We start from the raw sequence: 25030 nt of genomic DNA, 5'->3' as shown, positions 1-25030 counted from the left end.
GTAAAAACAATATAATATTTCTGAAGGATTTAAATAATGCTATTTCATGATAAATTCTACTTTTTGGAAACAGGGACAAACAACAAATGCAAGTGTTCTAGTGTTCAAAGTAGTTTAAATTAACCTTTTGAATCGTATTTATTAAATTTGCAGGGAAACTGGTTAAAAAGATTACTCCACAATTATTGTTCTCATTAATTTTTACATTTTATTTCTTGGGGATGAAATTGTCAGTGATTCGATCCACTGGCCTATGGCCTTGTTTCATGGTAAGTCCAGCACGAGGACATGAAAAATATATGTTAGTTACTCAGTAACACTGAAAGAGCATTAAGATTGCTAAATGGGACTCAATGGTGGCATTTGAAGTCTGCATCAAGGCTCCTCGCTCCACAAGCGACCCATTTCCACCACACGGCTACAAAATGCAATGCAGATGACGCGCTAATTTATATTCCAACAAAACCACACTGCTTTCTGCTATCCGCTATTCTTCTTGAGCAAAATGCAGTCCTTAGAGGGGGGAAAATAAATAACACGCTGTCTCGTTTTTAATCAAGGCCTATTCACGCAAACTCACTCTCTGCCTCACATCATCAACAGCCCACACACAAACAACATGAGAGGAGAAAGTGATGCATTCACTGACCTGGTAGAGACTGTGGTGCTTGTCCTTCAAGCAGGGCATGAGGCGGCTGTAGATCTGCAGGGAGTAGTAGTATGCCGCCAGCTGGAGGGAAAGGGCAGAGTGGCACTGCTTGTCAAAGCACATGTTGGCGTCCAGGACCTTGAATTGAGAATAAGAGGAAGCTGTGGTTTAATTCTCTTATTAAGAGTTTTTCCTTGCCTCCATCGCCAAAGTGCTGACTGATTAGGGCGCATTTGGCTTCTTTTCATGGGTGGAAAGCACCCTGACAGTTATTGTGAATCAGCGCTGTATAATTAAAATTATGACTTGCCATCAAAACATGTTCAATTGAATCGCTGCCAAAGCGCAGTCGAGAGCAAATCCAGTTGAAAAGTGGTTTGAAGCTAGAGTATCTGAAATACTCTAGCTGAAATTTATGTAGGGATAGGTACATTTCCATTTGAATTGATGAGGTAATAAATGTTAATTGTTTAAAAACATATACATAATATTTTATTTAACAGTGTTGTGCTTTATGTTCTTTGCCATTAGGTTAAATGGGCTCTTTTTTGTTTTTGTTTTTTAGTAGAGCTGTGGGCACACAGGCTGTGGTGATCTCAGAATTGAATCGCTAACTGCATAACATCATAACACACACACTCCATGTACTGCCACACACAGATATGCAGACATACCTCTACCCCACCACACCTTTGCCACTAAACCCCTTGAGGTGCAACGGATGGGGCAGCGCCAGAAGGGCCGAAGCTTCGACACCAGATGCCCCCCCCTTTAAAAGTATTTTGGTTTCTGTGTCGTAACATGTGTATGTTTGCTCATCGTGGCTACCAAGTTTTTTCCTGGCCCCAAACTGACGGACTGTCAGTACCTATAAAAGTACCAAATTGGGTACCCATAAACATGTTTTACATTATAGATCGGAATCAAATATGGATTAAAGTTGCTCTGACATTACAACTACTTACCCTGAGTACATAAACTAGATTTTGTTCAAATCAGATTCAACAATGATTTCACATTGAACGTTAAATTGCTACCATGATATAATCTGGACCAGATCAGATCAGGATTAAAAATTTAACCATGAAGCTTCTGACCAAAACACAAATTGCATTTTTGAATGCAAAGCAAATCAACTTTGATATGACAAACAACTAAATCAATGAATATATGAATTTTTTTCGAAGAGAAAAAAAAATGCATTTCAAATTAAACATTGATCAGATCTGGATTAAATCTGTCTTGAACTTCCAGATTTATACTATAGAAATACCACATTGTGTCTGTACTAGATACGATTTGACTACGATCCAAGCATCTAAACACCTTAATTATGATTTAACAGATTATATTAATTTGCTGCCAAACATCCTGGATCTAATCCAGAATAAAGTTACTGCTTCTTAGATGTAACTGCCAGGTGTCCAATTACTTTTTGTCCAGGCTTGTACGCCACTCGTCCTGTCAGTTTTAGGAATAAAAAGCACTTGTGACAGCCTTTGGTTTCCACGTCAGGTGCTGATCACTCTATCATCGAGCTCGAGCGACGACGAAGCCTTGAAGTGTCTCCACGCTATCAGCAACAAAACCCGAGTCGAGATAAGGGCGCGCGACGAATGAGCGATGATGGGTTATCGTGTTTATCAAGTTGACTGTTAAATGAATGGCGCTGCAGTACAGAAAGACACAACATCCTTTATTTTAAGACATTGAATATTACAATGTCCAGAACTGAATTTGTGGTTGTGTCACTGCAAAGAGACTCGCCTCTCAAGAACACATCAAACCTAAAGGACATTGCATTGACTTATTTTTAGTTATGTAGAACAGGTAGACCTGGCATGTCATGAATTTGTGTTCAATTTATAAAAATATAAATATAAATACAGCGTTAACCTTCTTTTTACACTTCCTCTACAGTGGTTAACTTCCTATAATAGTAGACAGAATTTGAAGCCTGATGGAAATTCCGCTCCACTTTCACTTGGTGTTTGACGTGTGTATCCACCTACCTGAGGCAGGGCCAGTAAATAGGACAGCGCCAGCGTCATGTCCCGGGGAAAGGCGTCGTTAGCCAGCTGCAGCAAAACTGGATATGACAAAAAATAAAAATACAAATAAAAATGTATATATGTTAAATATTGTTTATTAAAAAATACATATTTTGAAATATATATATATATATAATATTGATTTTTTTTTTTTTTTTACAGTTGATTAACAACCAGTGATCCTAACCAGGACCACCGCAGTAGAAAATGAATGAATAACACAAACTGGATGTGATCTCGATTAAACATTTAGGTTTTAGGTTACAGCTTCAAGCCCTAAATAAAATAGCAAATTATGGATAGGTTTTTAATTAGATGTATGCATCTAAACATGTAAATAATTTACAAAGCTTTGGGGGGATTTTGCATAGAACACTACATTGGTAGATTACGGCTATACTACAATATGCTTTACCACCAATTAAATCCTGTTTATATATATAGAAGATTTTGTTCAAGTCAGATAAGATTTGACAAATATTTCAATGCCAAAACAAGGTAAAATCCACATTTTCAAACTAGATCAAATAAGGATTATATCTGATTTTTAAAACTTGGGACAAACACACAAACTGCGTTTTTCAAAGCAGATAAGATTTGATATGGCTAATATATGAATGCCTGAATTTTGGATTGACTTTCCAGTTTAAGATCATGGAAATAGCAAATTTTGTCTAAACTACATAACATTTGACTGATAGGATTTTACATTAAATGCTACATTGTTAAAATGACTACCATAATACAATATATTAATAATTGAACCAAATCCAGTCTTCCATCTAAAGGGCAGACTTTGCAGGTACTCTCAATTTGGATCAGATCAAGATTAAGGTTGGTTAAACCATATAACTTTTGATTTGATTTGATATAACAAAGATCTATGTCGGAATTAAGTCTGGTTTGACATTTTAGCCTAAAACTATTGAATTAGCAAAATAGGGCTAAACAGGATAGGGTTTAACTGATAGGTACGCATCTAAACACGTTAATTGGGATTTCATATGTAAAATTTATATGCGACTTTAGGAGGATTTTACATTAGACGCTATATTGCTAAAATTACTGCCACAATACAATATGGATTGAAACCAATCCAATACAACATCTGTTAATATAACATACTGTTATATGTTCATTCTTATTGTTGCTTTTTCTTTTTATTCTTATTGTAATATTTTCTATTATATTTCCATTATTTACTTTTTACTTTTTAAATTCGATCTCAATTCTGTACACTGCTGCTGGAATTTTAATTTTCCTGAGGGAACTCTCCTGAAGGAATCAATAAAGTACTATCTATCTTTAGAATACATTTTGCATATACTCTTAATGTGGATTGGATCAGGTTTAAAGATGGTTTAACCTATAATTTTGGACCAAAACCTAAATTGTGTTTTTCAAAGCAAAACAGAGAACATTTGATACAACAAACATCTAAAACCACACATTTATATTCAGCCTGGAATAAATCTAGTTGTGTATTCTAACTTCAGACCATAAAATTAGCAAAACATGTCTAAACTTGATACGTTTTGACTGAGAGGTACGCATCTCAAGATGTTAATTGTGATTTTACATGCAGATTTTTATGCAAGTGCAATTTCCATATTCTCAATCTGGATAAAAATCAAGATTAAAGACGATTTAACCATAGAGCTTCTGAAGAACAAAAAAAAGTATTTTTCAAAGCTATGCAGATAAAATTGTATACGACACACATCTAAACTTAAATGAATGTGGATTTTATATTAAACATGATTTGCATCATGTCTTGAAGTTCAAGCTTCAAAACATATAAAATAAAAATATGTCTAAACTGGATACGGTTTGACTGAGATGTATGCATGTAAACACATGTAAACACGTAATCTGTTAATGTGCTACGAATCAATCTGGATTGAATCCTGATTTGAGTTACAGCTGCCAAAATTACTGGCATACTTGGAAGACTTTTGACAGGCAACCTTTGTTTGCTGCATACAGATGACAGCAGCAGTCAGAGGGCAACACTAGACGAAGTCAAAAGCAAAGTCAAGAAGCATCATTATAAAACAAAAAAACTGTTCTCCTTCATTTGTGGGATTGTATCCATCTTCTTTCCAGACTATTCATGTATTCAAAGACTAAAACACACACTGCGTAAAAGTGCACTCCAGATATCTTAAGTGCACTTTAAAGTTCCCCAGTATGACAGATTAGTCTATCCATTCAAAGCTCAGAATTAAATTGTTCTGATTGGAGAATGTATAAATTGTCTGAGAGTGTCTTCTCAAACAAAGTCAAACCATATTGACGACCGCCATTAAAGCGGAACGTCAACACTAACAGGCTCAAAAGTCCAGGAGTGGTGCCAGAACTTCAAATGTACAGTAAAACCCAGTGGAAAGTCATACTATCTGAAGTTTAACACCAATAATCAGCAAAATTCCGCCTACAACCTGCAAATCATATTTCTTGCCATCTGCTTATGCACCGTGTGTCTATGTTATGAAAAATGCATCATGTATGTAACTAAGTTTGGTTGCCTGGTAGAAACCACTGTTCTTAGTTCTTAGAAATCCCTATTCTAAAAAAGTACTGTTTTTTATTTTTATTTTAATTTTTTGTGTCTGTGTGTGTGATGCTATCCCAATTGATGGTGCTAACATGTGATGACCATGATGATGATGTAATTAGGAAATGTAAGATGTAGGCTACGTAGACTAGATGAACACACATGTTCTGGCAATATAGCTGGAGTCAACAATACGTTAATTAATTGTAATGTAAGAGAGCTGTACATTAGCGTCTCTGTCCTGGTGGCTTAGTACAACATGGCTGGAGTCCATGGATTTGTGGGAGTGTGCGTGAGAAGCGACTAACCTCCTAGGCAACCACCAAACCTAAATGTGTGTACATTACTTATTTTTACACGTGTGACAGTTAAAGGGCCCCTCTAATGCTGACAACATTGGCACTTATTTCATAGTTCTGGACCTAAAATTGATGCCACATGTAAAATTGCCCCCCAAAAGAGACACAGTAGTGATTTTAGGCTTGTTTTATAACAAGTTTCAGCACATTTTGGAATGCACACTTTTAGCTCCAAAATGTGGGCCGGCATGCATCAGCCTGCTGATGTCACCTATAGAAGACTAGAGGCAATTTCATACCGCGTATACTGTGTTTTGGTAGCATCATCATCCCGAATTACGATATTTAAGCGTAGAATTTGAAAGAATGATCAAATATGTCTGCCAGATGCATTGTTGCAGCAATACAACTAAAAAAGGGTTTCAGCCAGCATACATTTCCAAATAATGGGAATAGAAGGAAATTATAGACCTCTACTTTCAAATTGACGCAAAATAGGACGGACCAAGTGAGAGTAGTGTAATTAGCAGGGATAATTTTTAACCTGACTGTAAAAACGCATTTTGGTCGGAGTTTGGATTTAAAACGTGTAAAGGAATCAAGCCAGATGTGATGCCAATAATCAGGAGCGCCCACGGGGGAGAAAGACTTCGGAAAAACGGAGAAAGAAGAACGGACATTTAAGATTTCTAATTTGCTCATGTTAACCAAATCAGTTTTGAAGTAACCATGGACCAAGGTGACAAAAACATGCAATCAAGTGATCAAAATAATAGTTTTGCATGCCTTTATCCACACTGTTTATGCTGGGAAATGGGCTCTAGTTCTGAACACGATGCCACATCACAGGGGGCGGCATATCGAGTCTACCGATGGAAAGGGAACTTTCCACATAGAGCTGGACTGAACAAATTAATACAATTTTAATCTCGATTTCAGTTTAGATTTTCTCACAAATACAAAACTATTATAATCAAAAAAACAATTAAGAGGCCATGCAATATGCATGCAAATTCTTGAGCTTTTAACAGCGAAATGAATGAGTAAGCATTTGAGTGAAAAAAGACCACGTCAACTCGAAGTTTGGAATCTGATCATGGTTGCTAATTTTTATTTCATACAACACTAGTATGTCTAATCAATAATCACAACAGGACTGCAGTCGCAACTTCTTTTTTTTTTTAAAACAGTCTCACGTCATCAGCTTTAATCTCAGAACAGCAGCACACTTCCCCCTTTCACAATAACAGCGCTGTACCCAACACCGGTCTAACTGCGCTAACAAAATAAAGGTTTCAAAAAATACAATCATAACATACTTAAAGCACTTATTGATACATTTACAAAATTATTATGCATTGACTTAAAAGACTGTTCAAAATTGTCCGAAAATGAGTTGCACCAATAAATGTGAGGAGTTTTGTATTTAATTAACAAACATTTGTGGGTTTAGATCAGGGGAGGTCGTTGTGAGTTTGTAAAACTCTTTGAGATACTAGTGATTGAGGGCTATATACTGTACGTACATGTTGATTGATTGATTGAATAAAATTGTATTTATGACACAATTTTAAAAAGTAAAAAAGTAAATAAAAAAAAATCAAAATGGAAAAACTTTGTATAGTTATTTATATTGTTTTTGTCATTTTAATTCGTTGATGTTACTATCCTTCCAAAGGGATCCCCACCTATAGGAGAGGCCATAGAGATCAAGTGCTTTGCAAGCTGGGCGGCAGACGAAGGCAGGGCCCTTGGTCCGATCCTCGGCATGGTTCTCGCCCTGAAAAGGGTGGAGTGCCATCTCTGGGTTAGGGATGGGATCCTGCCTCAGGTGAAGGAGTTCAAGTACCTCGGAGTCTTGTTCACAAGTGAGGGAAGAGTGGATCGTGAGATCGACAGGCGGATCAGTGCGGCGTCTGCAGTGATGCAGATGCTGCATCGGTCCATCGTGGTGAAAAAGGAGCTGAACTGGAAGGCAGAGCTTTTAATTTACCGGTCGATTTACGTTCCTATCCTCACCTATGGTCATGAGCTTTTGGTTATGACTGAAAAGACAACAAGATCACGGGTACAAGCGGCCGAAATGAGTTCCCTCCGTTGGGTGGCGAGGCTCTCTCTTAGAGATAGGGTGAGAAGCTCGGTCATTCGCAAGAAGCTCAGAGTAAAGCCACTGCTCTTCCACATCGAGAGGAGCCAGATGACGTGGTTCGGGCATCTGGTCAGAATGCCCCCCAGATGTTCAGGGCGCGTTCAACCGGTAGGAGACCACGGGGAAGACCCGGGACACGGAGAGACTATGTCCTCCAGCTGGCCTGGAAACACCTCGGCATCCCCCGGGAAGAGCTGGAAGAAGTAGCAAGTACAAGGAAAGTCTAGGCTTTTGTACTTAGGCTGCTGCTGCCCCCGCAACTCGACTTTGGATAAGCTGAAGACGATGGATGGACGGATGGATGGATGGATGGATGTTGTACCTATTATTTTTATTTCAATGATTGAATACAATTGTATTTATGACACAAAAAGCACACACTTTTTGGTGGTAAAATCATTTAAAAGGTAAAAAAAGGAAACTAAAAAAAATGTAAATGGAAAAACTTAATTGTATAGTTAGTTATGCTACTTTTGTTCTTTTAATTTATTGCTTTGAATATCCCTCCAATGGCTCACCACCCATAGGAGGGGCCAAAGAGGTCAGGTGCTTTGCGAGCTGGGCGGCAGTCAAAGGCAGGGCCCTTGGCGGTACGACCATCGGTTACAGAAGCTAGCTATTGGAACAAGGAACGCCACCTCGCTGGGGGGGAGGGGAGTAGCCTGAGCTGGTGCACGAGGTGGAGAATTTCCGGCTGGATATAGTAGGTCTCACTTCGGACTTTGGAACCAGTCTTCTCAAGAGAGGCTTGACTCTCTTCCACTCTGGCTTTGCCAGCAGTAAAAGGCGACGAGCGGGGGTGGCTATACTTGTAGCCTTGTGGCTCAGAGCCTGTACGTTGAAGTTTAACCCCGCGGACGAGAGGGTAGCTTCCCTTTGCCTTCAGGTGGGGGGACGGGTCCTGACTGTTGTTTGTGCTTACGCACCAAACGGTAGTTCTGAGTACCCACTCTTTTTGGAGTCCCTAGAGGAACTAGCATTTGGAGTGCTCCCTCTAGTGGTCTGACTTAAGTTGGACCCGTTTTCCTGTAAGGGTGGGACACTTTTGTCACTCATTCTGTTTACAACTTTTATGAACAAAATTTCTAGGCGCAATCAGGGCGTTGAGGGGATCCAGTTTGTTGGCTGCAGGATTAGGTCTCTGCTTTTAAAAGATGATATGGTCCTGCTGGCTTCATCTGGCCAGAATCTTCAGCTTTCACTGTATTGGTTTGCAGCTGAGTGTGAAGCGATTGGGGAAAAAAATCAGCACTTCCAAGTCCGAGTCCCATCCAAAAAAGGGTGGAGTGCCATCTCCGGGTTGGAAACGAGATCCTGCCGCAGGTGAAGGATTTCAAGTACCTTTGGTTCTTGTTCACAAGTGAGGGAAGAGTGCATCGTGAGATCTACAGGCGGATTTGGTGATGCGGACCCTGCATCGGTCCATCGTGTTGAAAAAAAAGCAGAGCCAAAAGGCAGAGACTCAATTTACTGGTCGATCTACCTTTCCCACCCTCACCTATGGTCATGAGCTTTGGGTTATGACCGAAAGGACAACAAGATCACGGGTACAAGCGGCCGAAATGAGTTTCCTTCATTGAGTGGCGGGGCTCTCTCTTATTAGAGATAGGGTGAGACGCTCTGTCATTCATTCATTTAGGGGCGGCGTGGCGTAGTGGGTAGAGCGGATGTGCCAGAAACCTGAGGGTTGCAGGTTCGCTCCCTGCCTCCATCCAAAAAAAAATCGCTGCCGTTGTGTCCTTGGGCAGGACACTTCACCCTTGCCCCCGGTGCTGCTCACACCGGAGAATGAATGATGAATGAATGAGTTGTAAAAATGAATGATGGGTTCTCACTTCTCTGTGAAGCGCTTTGAATGTCTAGAAAAGCGCTATATAAATCTAATCCATTATTATTATTCGAGAGAAGCTCAGAGTAAAGCCGCTGCTGCTCCACATTGAGAGGAACCAGATGAGGTGGTTCAGGCATCTGGTCAGAATTCCCCCTAGGCGTCTTGTCCAACCGGTAGGAGGCCATGGCGAAGACCCAGGACATATTGGAGCTGGCCTGGGAACGCTTCAGGATCCCCCAGAAATAGTTGGACCAAGTAGCTGGAAAAAGGAAAGTCTGAGCTTCTCTGCTTAGGCTGCTGTACCCGCGACCCGACTTTAGATAAGCAGAAGAAGATGGATGGATGGATAAATGTTGTACCTATTATTTTTATTTCAATTATTGTTGTTTTTGATACTATACTGTAGGTGATTGTTCATTGAAATTATATTTAATGTTGATTTTTGGTGGTAAAATAAATACCCAGGTTTTCAAATGAATGAAAATTGTGTTATTAATTGTGATTTCAATATCAATCAAAACAACAATGATTATTATTTTTCCCATAAACGTCCAGCCTTAGTTCCACGTACAGTGAGTTATCTACCGATTACTCAAAAACGAATTAACAGAAATGACTACCAGATTCGTTTTCAGGAGAAAAGAAAACGTACAGTAAAAAAAATTGTTAGTTAAACTTTGATCATCTGGGCGCTCTGGGTCCTTTAAGCATCCGTGTCAAGAGAAGATGAAAAAATGTGTTCTTTAATTTTGGTCTTGTTTAGTCTTAACTGTCATGCAACAGTAAAAATAAGTTAAACGCTAGTGCATAGCTAATAAAGGTTGTATGATGATGACAGGTTGACCCTGGAACTGATTAATTCTACATCCAGTATTTTTTTATTGGAAAGCCTAAGTGTAAAAAAAAAAAAGTTTATTTATCTTAAGCTCACAGTCACTGCAGCAAGCTTGGGTTTTATAAATGCAGTAAACTTGTAGCAGCAACAACGACTACATCGAGGAGCAACAACATTGAGAGAGGAGAGCGTGTCCTCGAGCGCTTACATCACCGTGTGCAATTAGTTTGAACATTCTGCTGCTGTGAGTACTTTCTCCTCGGTGCATTGCATTGTTACGGCTGATATCATGTCGTTTGCAGCATGTTCAACTTACATAAAGTGTCGTCACAAGGCTATATTTCGGAAAGTGCATATGTTTGGCTGTATAATGTGGCAATAAATAATAGCTGCCATTTGTAAAACACTCTTATGTAGGGTTTTAGCATTAGCAGAACTCGCTCTGGCCTTGACTCACACTGCATACAAGACAATATTGGGGGAATATTCCATATTGGAGTGGAAAGTCAAGTCAAAGCTGTGGATGGTAATCACACAAAGGTGGCAAAAAGGCAAAGAAAAAAAATGAAAACATGTGAGGAGGAAAGATGTTTTAGTACAAGCTATCTATTTTTTACAAGGATAACCAGATATTGTTGAATTCTTACTGCTTATTAGTTAGAGGACACTGTTACAAATGGACCTTCACCATGATAATAAACAACCCTGAAGAACAATCCCAGTTAGCCCCCTTTCACCCTTTCACATGCACACACACACACCCATCCCCTCAGTAAACCAGTGTCGACGAATTAAAAACAAGACTAAAAGTTGTCAGAAACGAAATCCAATCATATTTAGTTACCTCATATACAAACCCGTTTCCATATGAGTTGGGAAATTGTGTTAGATGTAAATATAAACGGAATACAATGATTTGCAAATCCTTTTCAACCCATATTCAATTGAATGCACTACAAAGACAAGATATTTGATGATCAAACTCATAAACTTTTTTTTTTTTTTGCAAATAATAATTTACTTAGAATTTGATGGCGGCAACACGTGCCAAAGTAGTTGGGAAAGGGCATGTTCACCACTGTGTTACATGGCCTTTCCTTTTAACAACACTCAGTAAACGTTTGGGAACTGAGGATACACATTTTTTAAGCTTCTAAATTGGAATTATTTCCCATTCTTGCTTGATGTACAGCTTAAAGGCCTACTGAAACCCACTACTACCGACCATGCAGTCTGATAGTTTATATATCAATGATGAAATCTTAACATTGCAACACATGCCAATATGGCCGGGTTAGATTAGTAAAGTGCAATTTTAAATTTCCTGCAAAATATCCTGCTGAAAACGTCTCGGTATGATGACGTTTGCGCGTGACGTCACGGATTGTAGCGGACATTTTGGGACACCATTGTGACCAGCTATTAAGTCGTCTGTTTTCATCGCAAAATTCCACAGTATTCTGGACATCTGTGTTGGTGAATCTTTTGCAATTTGTTTAATGAACAATGAAGACAACAAAGAAGAAAGCTGTAGGTGGGAAGCGGTGTATTAGCGGCCGGCTGCAGCAACACAAACAAATAGCCGGTGTTTCATTGTTTACATTCCCGAAATATGACAGTCAAGCTGTCCACAGAACTGTTGTCCCAGTTCTGTGGAGAACTGGGACAACAGAGACTCTTACCAGGAGGACTTTGAGTTGGATAAACATTGGCCTGTGGAGAACTGGGACAACAGAGACTCTTACCAGGAGGACTTTGAGTTGGATACGCGCTACCGTGAGTACGCAGCTGCGGCTTCCAAACATTTGATCGCTTGCCCGTACGTGCGTGCCGCAATGTGCATGTCACGTACGTAACTTTGGGGAAATATATGTGCTGTATGAACTTTGCGGAGGTGAACGGTACTTTGGGCTGTGGGATTGAGTGTGTTGTGCGGGTGTTTGATTTGTATTGGCGGGTTATATGGACGGGAGGAGGGAGGTGTTTGTTATGTGGGATTAATTTGTAGCATATTAAATATAAGCCTGGTTGTGTTTTGGCTAATAGAGTATATATATGTCTTGTGTTTATTTACTGTTTTAGTCATTCCCAGCTGAATATCAGGTCCCATCCGCCTCTCACAGCATCTTCCCTATCTGAATCGCTTCCACTGCCCTCTAATCCTTCACTCTCACTTTCCTCATCCACAAATCTTTCATCCTCGCTCAAATTAATGGGGTAATCGTCGCTTTCTCGGTCCGAATCGCTCTCGCTGCTTGTGGCCATGATTGTAAACAATGTGCAGATGTGAGGAGCTCCACAACCTGTGACGTCACGCTTTTTTATCAGCGACCAAAAGTTGCGAACTTTATCGTCAATGTTCTCTACTAAATCCTTTCAGCAAAAATATGGCAATATCGCGAAATGATCAAGTATGACACATAGAATGGACCTGCTATCCCCGTTTAAATAAGAAAATCTCATTTCAGTAGGCCTTTAAGTTGTTCAACAGTCCGGGGGTCTCCGTTGTGGTATTTTAGGCTTCACAATGCGCCACACATTTTCAATGGAAGACAGGTCTGGACTACAGGCAGGCCAGTCTAGTACCCGCACTCTTTTACTATGAAGCCACGTTGATGTAACACGTGGCTTGGCATTGTCTTGCTGAAATAAGCAGGGGCGTCCATGGTAACGTTGCTTGGATGGCAACATATGTTGCTCCAAAACCTATATGTACCTTTCAGCATTAATGGCGCCTTAGATGCACTGCACTGTATATATGGAAACGGGGTTTGTATGTATATGCCTGCCTCAAACCGGCCCTAATCCCAGTTGAATAATCTGTGCATAAAGATGGCAAACTAACTAATTTCCAGTATTACTTGTGCTCTAGACTCAGGTGAAGAATAATAAAATAAAATGTTTGCATGAGCAGTGAGAATTAATGCAACCTTTGCCTGTGCATGTTAAGACAATAAATTAAAGTAAAACAAGTAGGAAATGTTTTGGTTTTTTCAAAAACATATACTTATATATTTAACAATATAATATAATGAGTATGTTTTTTTTTGCTATTTTGTATTTCATTGAGCATGCTTTTTTTGCTATTTTGTATTTCATACGTGATACAATCAAACTTATAATGGTAAAAATAGGAAATAGGACAATTTATAAAAGGAAAGTGAATGCAACCTTCCTCTGTGTATCATAAGTACAATAAATAAATGTAAAATATTTAAAAAATACCAACACAGTATATAAATACAAACAATATACAGGAATAGAATAAAAAAACTATTTTGTTCACTATTTAGCTATTTATTCAAGATCAAATAAAACCTTATTATAGCAAAAATAGAGGATAGTGACAATAAAAAAAAGCAAAGCAAATGCAACCCTGCTTTATGGATGTTAAAAAACAAAATAAATACAAGTTAAACAAGTGTTTTGTGTGCTCTAGCTAACATGCTAATAACCTGGCTAACTAACCAATAGGGCTGCACGATTATCAGAATCGAATCGACATCTAGGTTTTGATTAGTGTGGTAAATAACCGCAAGAGGCTGATATGTATTGTTTTTTTCCTCCGCTGTCAACAGCATCTGAGTGACAGACGTGTTTGCCAATCAGAATTCTTAAGCCTTGCGTTTGTTCGTCTCTTACTTCAAACAGAAAGAAAGACGTCTTTGTGCATTGCTCTATGCACCTGATTGTGTTTATTTAACAGTGGAATTAACTGAACAGACTGACCCCTCTTTTCAATTATTCACAATCTTTGCCTCAGCCAACACTCACAGTACAAAGAGAGAGCCTTGCGTATCGCCAGTGAGTAGTACCGCAAAATAACACAAATTAGGAGGACAAAAGTAAGATTACTAAACCAAATGTCTCGTTGTTGGAATATTTCAGATTTGAATCAGATGGGCAATATGTGCCAACATAAGTTTTTCAATCTGGCCCGCCGAACTTTACCAAAAAAAATGTTTTTTAATCTTTAAGAACGAAACTCAAGCCGACATTAATATATGCAGTGATGTTTTCAAATTACCTTACGTTTTGAACGATACAAAGTATTTAAATGGTCGGAATCTGCGCTTGTGCATGATATACTAGTTACTATGGTAATCTAATTAGTTACTATGGTCATCTAAGTCACAGCAGCTCAGACAAGGCACCAAGCAGTGTGGGTGGGGAGTGTTTCCAGAGCGGCCAGCCTGAAATGCGAGTGTCAGAGACAGACACGGAAGGAGATTTTTACAACAAAGTTCTAAGCTTAGTGATATATCAAATATTTCAGATTGTAGGTGGGTTTTTTTTTACCCTTCATGTTCATATTTCGCTGTGTTTGTTGCATTTTTGTTGCGTTTCGCTTGATTGTAAAATATGTCGATCGGGAGGGGGGGTGACGTTCATATGTTGTCAATATTCAGTGTTTTATCGTTCATAGTTAATATTGTAAATCCCACATTCTGTATTTTCATGTACATTCTGGATGTCTAATTCAGTAAAAAAATATACAATTCCATTCTGTTTAAGGCGGTCTGCCATAACGTTTTTAGCATTCAATCAGACATTATTGTGAGGTTTTGTATTAGTGTTCCTAAAAATAGATATACCGGCCCACAGACACATTATTTTCTCACAATTTGGCCCCTCGAGTCAAAATAATTGCCCAGGCCTGATGTAAACAAAAGCTCTGAGTCTGTCTGCATAAAGCCAAATATTTTTATGAGTAAATTATTGCATATCGTTCTAATGTCTGGCACATTGAGACAAGAATATGTTGATTGACAGTCTAAAAAAAAGTAACACTTGTTATTTTCGCATTTTTATGTATAGAATATAAAAATCGCAAATCGAATCGCAATTTTGGAAAGAAAAATCGCAATTGGGTTTTTTCTCAAAATCGTGCAGCCCTACTAACTAACCAAGAAACATCAAAATAAAACTTTGGCTGTTTCATCTGTGGCTCCACCATGTAGTGAAAAAATGCATTAATTAATTCTGTAGTTTGGAGATGTTAGCCAGTGATTGTGAGGATGAATGCTCTTCTACTGTCTTTCAGGCTGATTTGGAGCTTTTACTAAATCATACGGTATTACCTCTGAGGATCAGAAACAGCACACAAGGACTGAGTCATTCCCTGACTCGAGAAAAACGGCAAGAGGGAGTGGGGGGTTTGTGCCCACGAAGAAGAACGAGGCGGTAACAGTGAAAGACAACATGGGGAAAAAAAGTCAAGCATGGCCGCACACAGGTTGCCATTGCGAGGGAGGATTTTTGTGTGCAACCCAGGGGCGGAGCCATGCACCATTTTTCTTTACAAACTCTCTTAAGCGTAGCGACTGCCCTCTTCCTCGTTTTCCTCCCACTGGCCGCCGGCTTTCAATGAGATACACCTCAGAATGAGCTGATTACAGGCTTCTCGAAAGCAACTGATACCATCGGGACAGGAATTACCAGAGGGATAAACACACACACGTACACGCACACACACACGCACACACACACACACACAAACACACAGTCAATAGATAACTTTGACTTTAAAGCATACATTATTTCTGCTTTTGCACAAAAAAAGACTAGAAGGAAAAAAAACACTGATAAGGTTTCACACATAATTTCCAAGATCAGCACTTTTCAACCACTTTTTTACTCCACACGTACTTTTATCTAAGATTGTCATGCGGTAAACAACATCTTTATAAAAATACACGACTGAAAATTACTAATTTTGGAGAAACTAAAAATGCATAGTGGAAAATGATCATGAATTTCTCAATCTCAGTCAAAGTTGTAAGTTTTTTTACCTGCATCAGTGCAGATATGGGCATATTTTGAAAGGTTTGGAGCAATTATGAAACTTTTTTTTTTAAATGAGATGGAATGTATTTATACACTCTTAAGAAAAATAATTTTGGAAAGATTTGAACCAGGTGTGTCAAACGTACGGCCCGAGGGCCGGATCAGGCCCGCGAACAGGTTTTATCCGGCCCGCGGGATGAGTTTGCTAAGTATAAAAATTATCCTGAAATTTTTGAATGAAAGAAACTGCTGTTCTAAATGTGTCCACTGGATGTTGCAATAGCAATTTTTTGTATCTTTGTAGATTATGCTACATATGCACAAAATAAACCACATGATGTTAGTACATCAGTCGAGGAAAATTATCAAACTACATAAATAACATCCTGTAATTTGATTTTGATATAATTTTTTAATCTTGATAGATTGAACATTAAAGGCCTACTGAAATTATTTTTTTTTTATTTAAACGGGGATAGCAGATCCATTCTATGTGTCATACTTGATCATTTTGCGATATTGCCATATTTTTGCTGAAAGGATTTAGTAGAGAACGACGACGATAAAGTTCGTAACTTTTGGTCGCTGATTAAAAAAAGCCTTGCCCCTACCGGAAGTAGCGTGACGTCACAAGCTGGAGTGCTGCTCACATTTCCCCATTGTTTACACCAGCAGCGAGAGCGATTCGGACCGAGAAAGCGACGATTACCCCAATAATTTGAGCGAGGATGAAAGATTTGTGGATGAGGAAAGTGAGAGTGAAGGACTATAGTGCAGTGCAGGGCGTATCTTTTTTCGCCCTGACCGTAACTTAGGTACAAGGGTTAATTGGATTCCACACTTTCTCCTTTTTCTATTGTGGATCACGGATTTGTATTTTAAACCACCTCGAATACTATATCCTCTTGAAAATGAGAGTCGAGAACGCGAAATGGACATTCACAGTGATTTTTATCTCCACGACAATACATCGGTGAAACACTTTAGCTACGGAGCTAACGTGATAGCATCGGCCTCAAATGCAGATACAAACAAAATAAATAAACCCCTGACTGGAAGGATAGACAGAAAATCAACAATACTGTTAAACCCTGGACATGTAACTACACGGTTAATGCTTTCCAGCTTGGCGAAGATTAACAATGCTGTTGCTAACGACGCCATTGAAGCTAACTTAGCAACGAGACCTCACAGAGCTATGCTAAAAACATTAGCTATCCACCTACGCCAGCCAGCCCTCATCTGCTCATCAACACCCGTGCTCACCTGCGTTCCAGCACTCGACGACGCGACAAAGGACTTCACCCGATCATCCATGCGGTCGCCGGCTAGCGCGTCTGCTATCCAAGTAAGTCCTCCTGGTTGTGTTGCTACAGCCAGCCGCTAATACACCGATCCCAGCTACAACTTTCTTCTTTGCAGTCTTCATTGTTCATTAAGCAAATTGCAAAAGATTCACCAACACAGATGTCCAGAATACTGTGGAATTTTGAGATGAAAACAGAGCTTTTTTGTATTGGATTCAAAGGTGTACCAATACTTCCGTTTATCTAGTGACGTCACTCGCATACGTCATCATACAAAGACGTTTTCAACCGGAAGTTTAGCGGGAAATTTAAAATTGCACTTTATAAGTTAACCCGGCCGTATTGGCATGTGTTGCAATGTTAAGATTTCATCATTGATATAGAAACTATCAGACTGTGTGGTCGGTAGTAGTGGGTTTCAGTAGGCCTTTAACACCAATGACTTGACTGATGAACATTATCACATAATGTATTAAAAAAAGATAAATAACGACAAATAAAGTATATCAACTATTAACCGCAATAGGTAATTGTTAAAAAAAAAAAAAACAACCAACATTATGATTTGTGCAATTGTGCTTGTTCTATTTTTAAACAAATAAAACAATTTGAAGTTGTCTTTATTTTTAAGTTATCGTGCTGTGATTTTACCGGTCCGGCCCACTTGGGAGTAGATTTTTCTCCATGTGGCCCCCGATCTAAAATGAGTTTGACACCTCTGATTCAAACAATTCATCATCACCAAGACATTACTGCTCACCTTGACCTCCCTTCCTTTGACATTCGCAAGGATTTCAAAAAGAAAAGATTGGAGGCACATTATGGGGCGGTATAGCTCGGTTGGTAGAGCGGCCGTGCCAGCAACTTGAGGGTTGCAGGTTCGATCCCCGCTTCCGCCATCCTAGTCACTGCCGTTGTGTCCTTGGGCAAGACACTTTACCCACCTGCTCCCAGTGCCACCCACACTGGTTTGAATGTAACTTAGATATTGGGTTTCACTATGTAAAGCGCTTTGAGTCACTTGAGAAAAAGCGCTATATAAATGTAATTCACTTCACTTCACATGTGAACATTAACATTATTGTTTTACACTGGATGTTTACATTGTCACTTTAGAGACACTCAACTGTAAGTTGTTTTTATATTTACTTGAAACAGTATATGTTCCTGCACTATTTTTGCACTTAAAAGTACATGTTTTTTAGTAATAAATATTGTTAGAAAATTTGAGCATTATGTTGGTGTTCAACAGTAGTGTGTTTATCCTTAACACTCATTTTACACACTGTGGCATTTGTAAGTATTTTTGGGGCGACATATAACACAATAATATTGTACCGTGGCCCTAATACCAACAAAATATCCTACCGTGAGATTATATCCCCGCTAATAAATGACATTTTTGTAAGTACTGTACTTTTAAACAAAATGCAACATCGAAAATTCAAGTAATTATGTGAATTGTGAGTAGCTGTATTATTTGTGAGTGGGGTTGGACATGGATTAGCAGGGGTGGTCACAAAAATAATTCTGCGGTGGACACTTTTGTTTTGCATAATGGGAAAACATAAGAAATACACTAAAAACAAATGTTCACTGTGTTGGACACTGGTCCTCAGGAGGATAAATATCCACTAGGGACTCAATTTGATGGCTTTTGTTTTATGATTGAAGAACTACGTTGGCCCCAGAGGGTCAAAAAGGCTCAATAATGGAGTGATTGCTGCTGAAGGGCTATAGTTCTGTGGATGACGTGTTTGTCAGCCAAATTGTTGGCAGGAATGTGAAACAAGTGACTTATTAGCGTTTCACCTGTGCAGGCAGGTGTGAAAACAACTGATTGTGCCCTGGTCAACATGCTGATTGAGTGAGTCTGTTAGCGTGTGCATGTGCGTGTGAGAGAGAGAGAGCGCCTTTTCACTCAGGTCGCCATTAATTACCTCCACCTTATCTCGCTTTTAGGCGGAAAAATAAATCAATACATTTATTTTCTTAGCTTTTGAAGCATACAGGTGTGATTAATTGCTGGGTTTTATCAGGCGTGACGCCATCGAGGTTGACTTTTTAGCGCCACCGACCCAGGGCCACAGAGAGGAAGTTGACTTTAATATGTATTTGTCAATGGATTTATTTATGAAGTGTGTGTGTGTGTGTGTGTGTGTGTGTGTGTGTGTGTGTGTGTGTGTGTGTGTGTGTGTGTGTGTGTGTGTGTGTGTGTGTGTGTGTGTGTGTGTGTGTGTGTGTGTGTGTGTGTGTGTGTGTGTTTGAGAGTATTAACATTAAAACATGGAGGCGTGTTTTCACTTGGGGTTTTTTATCAGCAGTGGCGTCACTGATTCTGGCCCGCGGGTGTCATCCATCACAGTGTGTGGCCTTGTTGTTTTGATGCTATCCCATATCACCGAGGTGACGCATCATTATTTAGCGCTGCATTGGGATGCGACACGTGGGTTCATAAATATGAAGCCGTCGACTGTAGTCGACAGTTCAGCCGGTATGTCTGTGCATTTGTCATTTGTATCACGTGCAGCATCCCTTCTTAAGTCCATGCTGTTCTTCAAGTATACTTCTTTTCTAAGCAATTGTGCAATTTTGAATTATTACTTTAGGAACAGTCAACAGCTTAAGGCGTTTAACTTTAACTTATTAGAGTGGCAGACATGCTGGCGCAAAGATAACCTCTGCAAAAGATACAGTAAGGTTAATTGTTTAGATTGCAGTTTGTTCTAAGCCAATTATATTTGGTGCAAATCCGGGTAAGCATGTGCATAGAGGAATTAATGTCATATTTCTACCATTTGGATTACATTCGTCAGGAACCAGGAAGGACCCTACTAACTAGTGAACAAAAACTTGGTAATTTTTGTCAGAGTAATTGAGAAGAAAGTTGTTTCATCAACTGCCTCATCCTTCACAGAATGTACACTGCTGATTGCAGAAGCTGCTGTTAGTCGCAATGAGAAAAATATGACTCTCAACCATTTGGTTTTTAAATCTCATGATTCATGAGGAAGGCCACATCTGCTAGCTGAGTCTTGTCAGATTGCACACAACTGATAGCAGAAAAAAATGACGGACACTGCCTTTTAAGACAAAGCGTGACTTAACAGCTGAAAATACAGTGGAACATTTATTTACAAACCACCACATTGTACAAACATTTTGATTGACGAAACACAGACCAAATGAAAATATGCTTTGTTGAACGAACCTTGTCTCAGTGTACGAACGTTTCAGCCACCCATTGTGTGTCTCACATCATATCCATTGGTGACGGGCTGATCGATCTCCGCTGCTCATTCAATCAGTGAAGCAGTGCTGTCGTTAGCTACTGAGCTAACTGTTACTTTGTGTGCTTTTTTTGTGTTTTTAGCCTTTTTACTGCAGTTTTCTAGTTTTGCTAGCTCAAAATGAGTCCAAAGAAAGCAATACACAAACAACGTGTGGTTTGAAACATTCAGGAAGTACACACAGCATTGCACTGCCCACTAGGAGTGTCAAAAAAAAAAGATTTTCGAATGAATTGAAATTCTTATTTAAAGTTAAAGTTAAAGTTAAAGTACCAATGATTGTCACACACACTAGGTGTGGTGAAATTTGTCCTCTGCATTTGACCCATCCCCTTGATCACCCCCTGGGAGGTGAGGGGAGCAGTGGGCAGCAGCGGTGCCGCGCCCAATTTTTGGTGATTTAACCCCCAATTCCAACCCTTGATGCTGAGTGCCAAGCAGGGAGGTAATGGGTCCCATTTTTATAGTCTTTGGTATGACTCGGCCGGGGTTTGAACTCACAACCTACCGATCTCAGGGCGGACACTCTAACCACTAGGCCACTGAGTAGGTAACTATTCTTAATTCATCCATCCATCCATCCATTTTCTACCGCTTGTCCCTTTCGGGGACAACTCAAAAATCGTTTAAATTTTTTTGATTTAAAACAATTAATAAATAAATCTCTCCTGTCCAGCCACTATGGCAAATCATAATGTTCATGTAAATGCCCATATCTGCTGTAGAGATTTACTTTAGAAAAGAGAAATGTTGGATACTTCTCTTGTTCCTTCTTGACTGCACTTAAATGTAGAATATATGTATAATGTATTGATATTATTCACATGTGAATAATGCTGTATAGTATTTATTGTCTATTGTGAGCGAACTGTGGTGCTGAATTTCCCCCAGGGATCAATAAAGTACTTTCTATTCTATTGTTGCCTTATTTGTATTTGACTTTAGTAAATGTGTGGGTAAAATGTTATTAAACAAATCCAGTTTTCTTTTAAGTATTTTTTTTTTTATGGAGGAATTCAGTTAATCATAGAACTGGCACCCAATGTTAATAAAAAGTGTTGATTTTGAATTAAGAATCGTTTTGAATCGAGAATCGATTCTGAATTAAATCGTTACCCCCCAACCCCTGGAATCAAATCGAATCGAATCGTGTGGTGCCCAAAGAGTCACAGCTCAACTGCCCCCACCTTCCCCTCCTCCTTTCTCCACTACACACCAATAACATTAACCGACAAGGTAAAGTGGAATTAATTTTTTTATTCCTAATCATTGGCTGTTAAAGTAAATTAGTTTTGTGAATGTGAATGTTTTAAGGCAGTGTGTAGCCCAGGAGGGCCACCAAAACATATTCCTTGGTTGTGGCCCATTTGGGGTATTTAGTTGTAATACACATTTTCACCACTTGTGGCAGTAATGACAATTTTAAAACACACGGAAAAAGTCTGGAGCTAAAGACATAGGGCCTAAAGGCCTACTGAAATGCGATTTTCTTATTTAAACGGGAATAGCAGGTCCATTCTATGTGTCACACTTGATCATTTCGCGATATTGCCATATTTTTGCTGAAAGGATTTAGTAGAGAACATCGACGATAAAATTTGCAACTTTTGGTCGCTGATAAAAAGCCTTGCCTGTACCGGAAGTAGCAGACGATATGCGCGTGACGTCACCGGTTGTGGAGCTCCTCACATCTGCACATTGTTTACAATCATGGCCACCAGCAGCGAGAGCGATTCGGACCGAGAAAGCGACGAATTCCCCATTAATTTGAGCGAGGATGAAAGATTTGTGGATGAGGAAAGTGAGAGTGAAGGACTAGAGGGCAGTGGAAGCGATTCAGATAGGGAAGATGCTGTGAGAGGCGGGTGGGACCTGATATTCAGCTGGGAATGACTAAAACAGTAAATAAACACAAGACATACACTACCGTTCAAAAGTTTGGGGTCACCCAAACAATTTTGTGGAATAGCCTTCATTTCTAAGAACAAGAATAGTCGAGTTTCAGATGAAAGTTCTCTTTTTCTGGCCATTTTGAGCGTTTAATTGACCCCACAAATGTGATGCTCCACAAACTCAATCTGCTCAAAGGAAGGACAGTTTTGTAGCTTCTGTAACGAGCTAAACTGTTTTCAGATGTGTGAACATGATTGCACAAGGGTTTTCTAATCATCAATTAGCCTTCTGAGCCAATGAGCAAACACATTGTACCATTAGAACACTGGAGTGATAGTTGCTGGAAATGGGCCTCTATACACCTATGTAGATATTGCACCAAAAACCAGACATTTGCAGCTAGAATAGTCATTTACCACATTAGCAATGTATAGAGTGTATTTCTTTAAAGTAAAGACTAGTTTAAAGTTATCTTCATTGAAAAGTACAGTGCTTTTCCTTCAAAAATAAGGACATTTCAATGTGACCCCAAACTTTTGAACGGTAGTGTATATATACTCTATTAGCCACAACACAACCAGGCTTATATTTAATATGCCACAAATTAATCCCGCATAACAAACACCTCCCCCTCCCGTCCATATAACCCGCCAATACAACTCAAACACCTGCACAACACACTCAATCCCACAGCCCAAAGTACCGTTCACCTCCCCAAAGTTCATACAGCACATATATTTCCCGTCGTACCCAAAGTTACGTACGTGACATGCACATAGCGGCACGCACGTACGGGCAAGCGATCAAATGTTTGGAAGCCGCTGCTGCGTACTCACGGTACCGCGTCTGCGTATCCAACTCAAAGTCCTCCTGGTAAGAGTCTCTGTTGTCCCAGTTCTCCACAGGCCAATGGTAAAGCTTGACTGTCATCTTTCGGGAATGCAAACAATGAAACTTCGGCTGTGTTTGTGTTGCTGCAGCCGGCCGAAATACATCGCTTCCCACCTACAGCCACCTACAGCTACCTACCGAAGTACATGTCAAACTACTTCCTTAACGTAAATGACCGCCATAACCACAACACCAGGGGGAGCTCCACTAACCACGTTAAACCCAGATTCCGAACTAACAAAGGTCTTAACTCATTCTCTTTCTATGCCACATCAATGTGGAATGCACTCCCAACAGATATAAAAGAAAGGGCATCTCTATCCTCCTCCAAAACCGCAATAAAAGTTCACCTCCAGGCAGCTACCACCCTAAACTAACACCCTCCCCGGATTGCTAATAATCAAATGTAAACAATCAAATGCAGATACTTTTTCTTACGCCTTCTGATCTCTCTCTATCTCTCTCTCTCTCTCTCTGTCTCTCTCTGTCCACTACTTGCTGTCCATATCCTACCCCCCCCCCCCTCCACACCCCTGATTGTAAATAATGTAAATAATTCAATGTGATTATCTTGTGTGATGACTGTATTATGATGATAGTATATATCTGATAGTATATTTCTGTATCATGAATCAATTTAAGTGGACACCGACTTAAACAAGTTGAAAAACCTATTCGGGTCTTACCATTTACTGGTCAATTGTACGGAATATGTACTTCACTGTGCAACCTACTAATAAAAGTCTCAATCAATCAATCAATCAAAGCTTTCTTCTCAAATTGCAAAAGATTCACCAACACAGATGTCCAGAATACGGTGGAATTTTGCGATGAAAACAGACGACTTAATAGCTGGCCACAATGCTGTCTCAAAATGTCCTTTACAATCCGTGACATCACGCGTAGGCGTCATCATACCGAGACGTTTTCAGCAGGATATTTCACGCAAAATTTAAAATTGCACTTTAGTAATCTAACCCGGCCGTATTGGCATGTGTTGCAATGTTAAGATTTCATCATTGATATATAAACTATCAGACTGCGTGGTCGGTAGTAGTGGGTTTCAGTAGGTCTTTAAATAGGGCCTAAGATCCAAATAACAAGCGCTAAACAGCGTGTGCAAACAAAATAGTGTGTACTTTTAGTGGGCGTGTTGCATGTGAACTACCAACATTGTGTGTGCAATTGAAAAGTGGTGCACAATGTTGCGTGCATGTGGAGCTATTACCACAGAGACACTTGCTCATTTTCTTCACAATCATGTTATCATCCTCCTACCTGTGTGCAGATGTGTTGAACCAGCAGCAAACATCTATAACCTGTAACGCTTTTTCTGAATCACAATCAAGACCACAGAAACATATGCACCCTGACACTTATTTCTGGGTGCGAGGCTATGGATTGGATCACCAGCGACTCAAACAATGCATAATGAAAGACGTATTTTCATGTAGGAGATATACAGTATTATAGTAATATATTTCCTAAATT

At 39.5% G+C, this 25030-nt stretch overlaps 1 protein-coding gene across 1 annotated transcript in view; it reads right to left on the bottom strand.

Annotated features, from left to right (window-relative positions):
• Positions 1–246: 246 nt before the first annotated feature.
• Positions 247–25030, bottom strand: part of LOC133648154 (NBAS subunit of NRZ tethering complex-like) — a 279054-nt gene continuing 254270 nt past the window's right edge. Inside the window, exons 29-30 of the mRNA XM_062043936.1 lie at positions 2662–2738; positions 247–787 (exon numbers count right to left, since the gene is read on the bottom strand). Of these exons, the coding sequence (XP_061899920.1) occupies positions 563–787; positions 2662–2738 (302 nt within the window). The 3' untranslated portion in view covers positions 247–562. The remainder of the gene's footprint in view (positions 788–2661; positions 2739–25030) is intronic.

This window comes from Entelurus aequoreus, linkage group LG04 (assembly GCF_033978785.1).
Source record: "Entelurus aequoreus isolate RoL-2023_Sb linkage group LG04, RoL_Eaeq_v1.1, whole genome shotgun sequence".
NCBI lineage: Eukaryota > Metazoa > Chordata > Actinopteri > Syngnathiformes > Syngnathidae > Entelurus > Entelurus aequoreus.
This window is presented reverse-complemented; position numbering and strand designations above follow the sequence as displayed.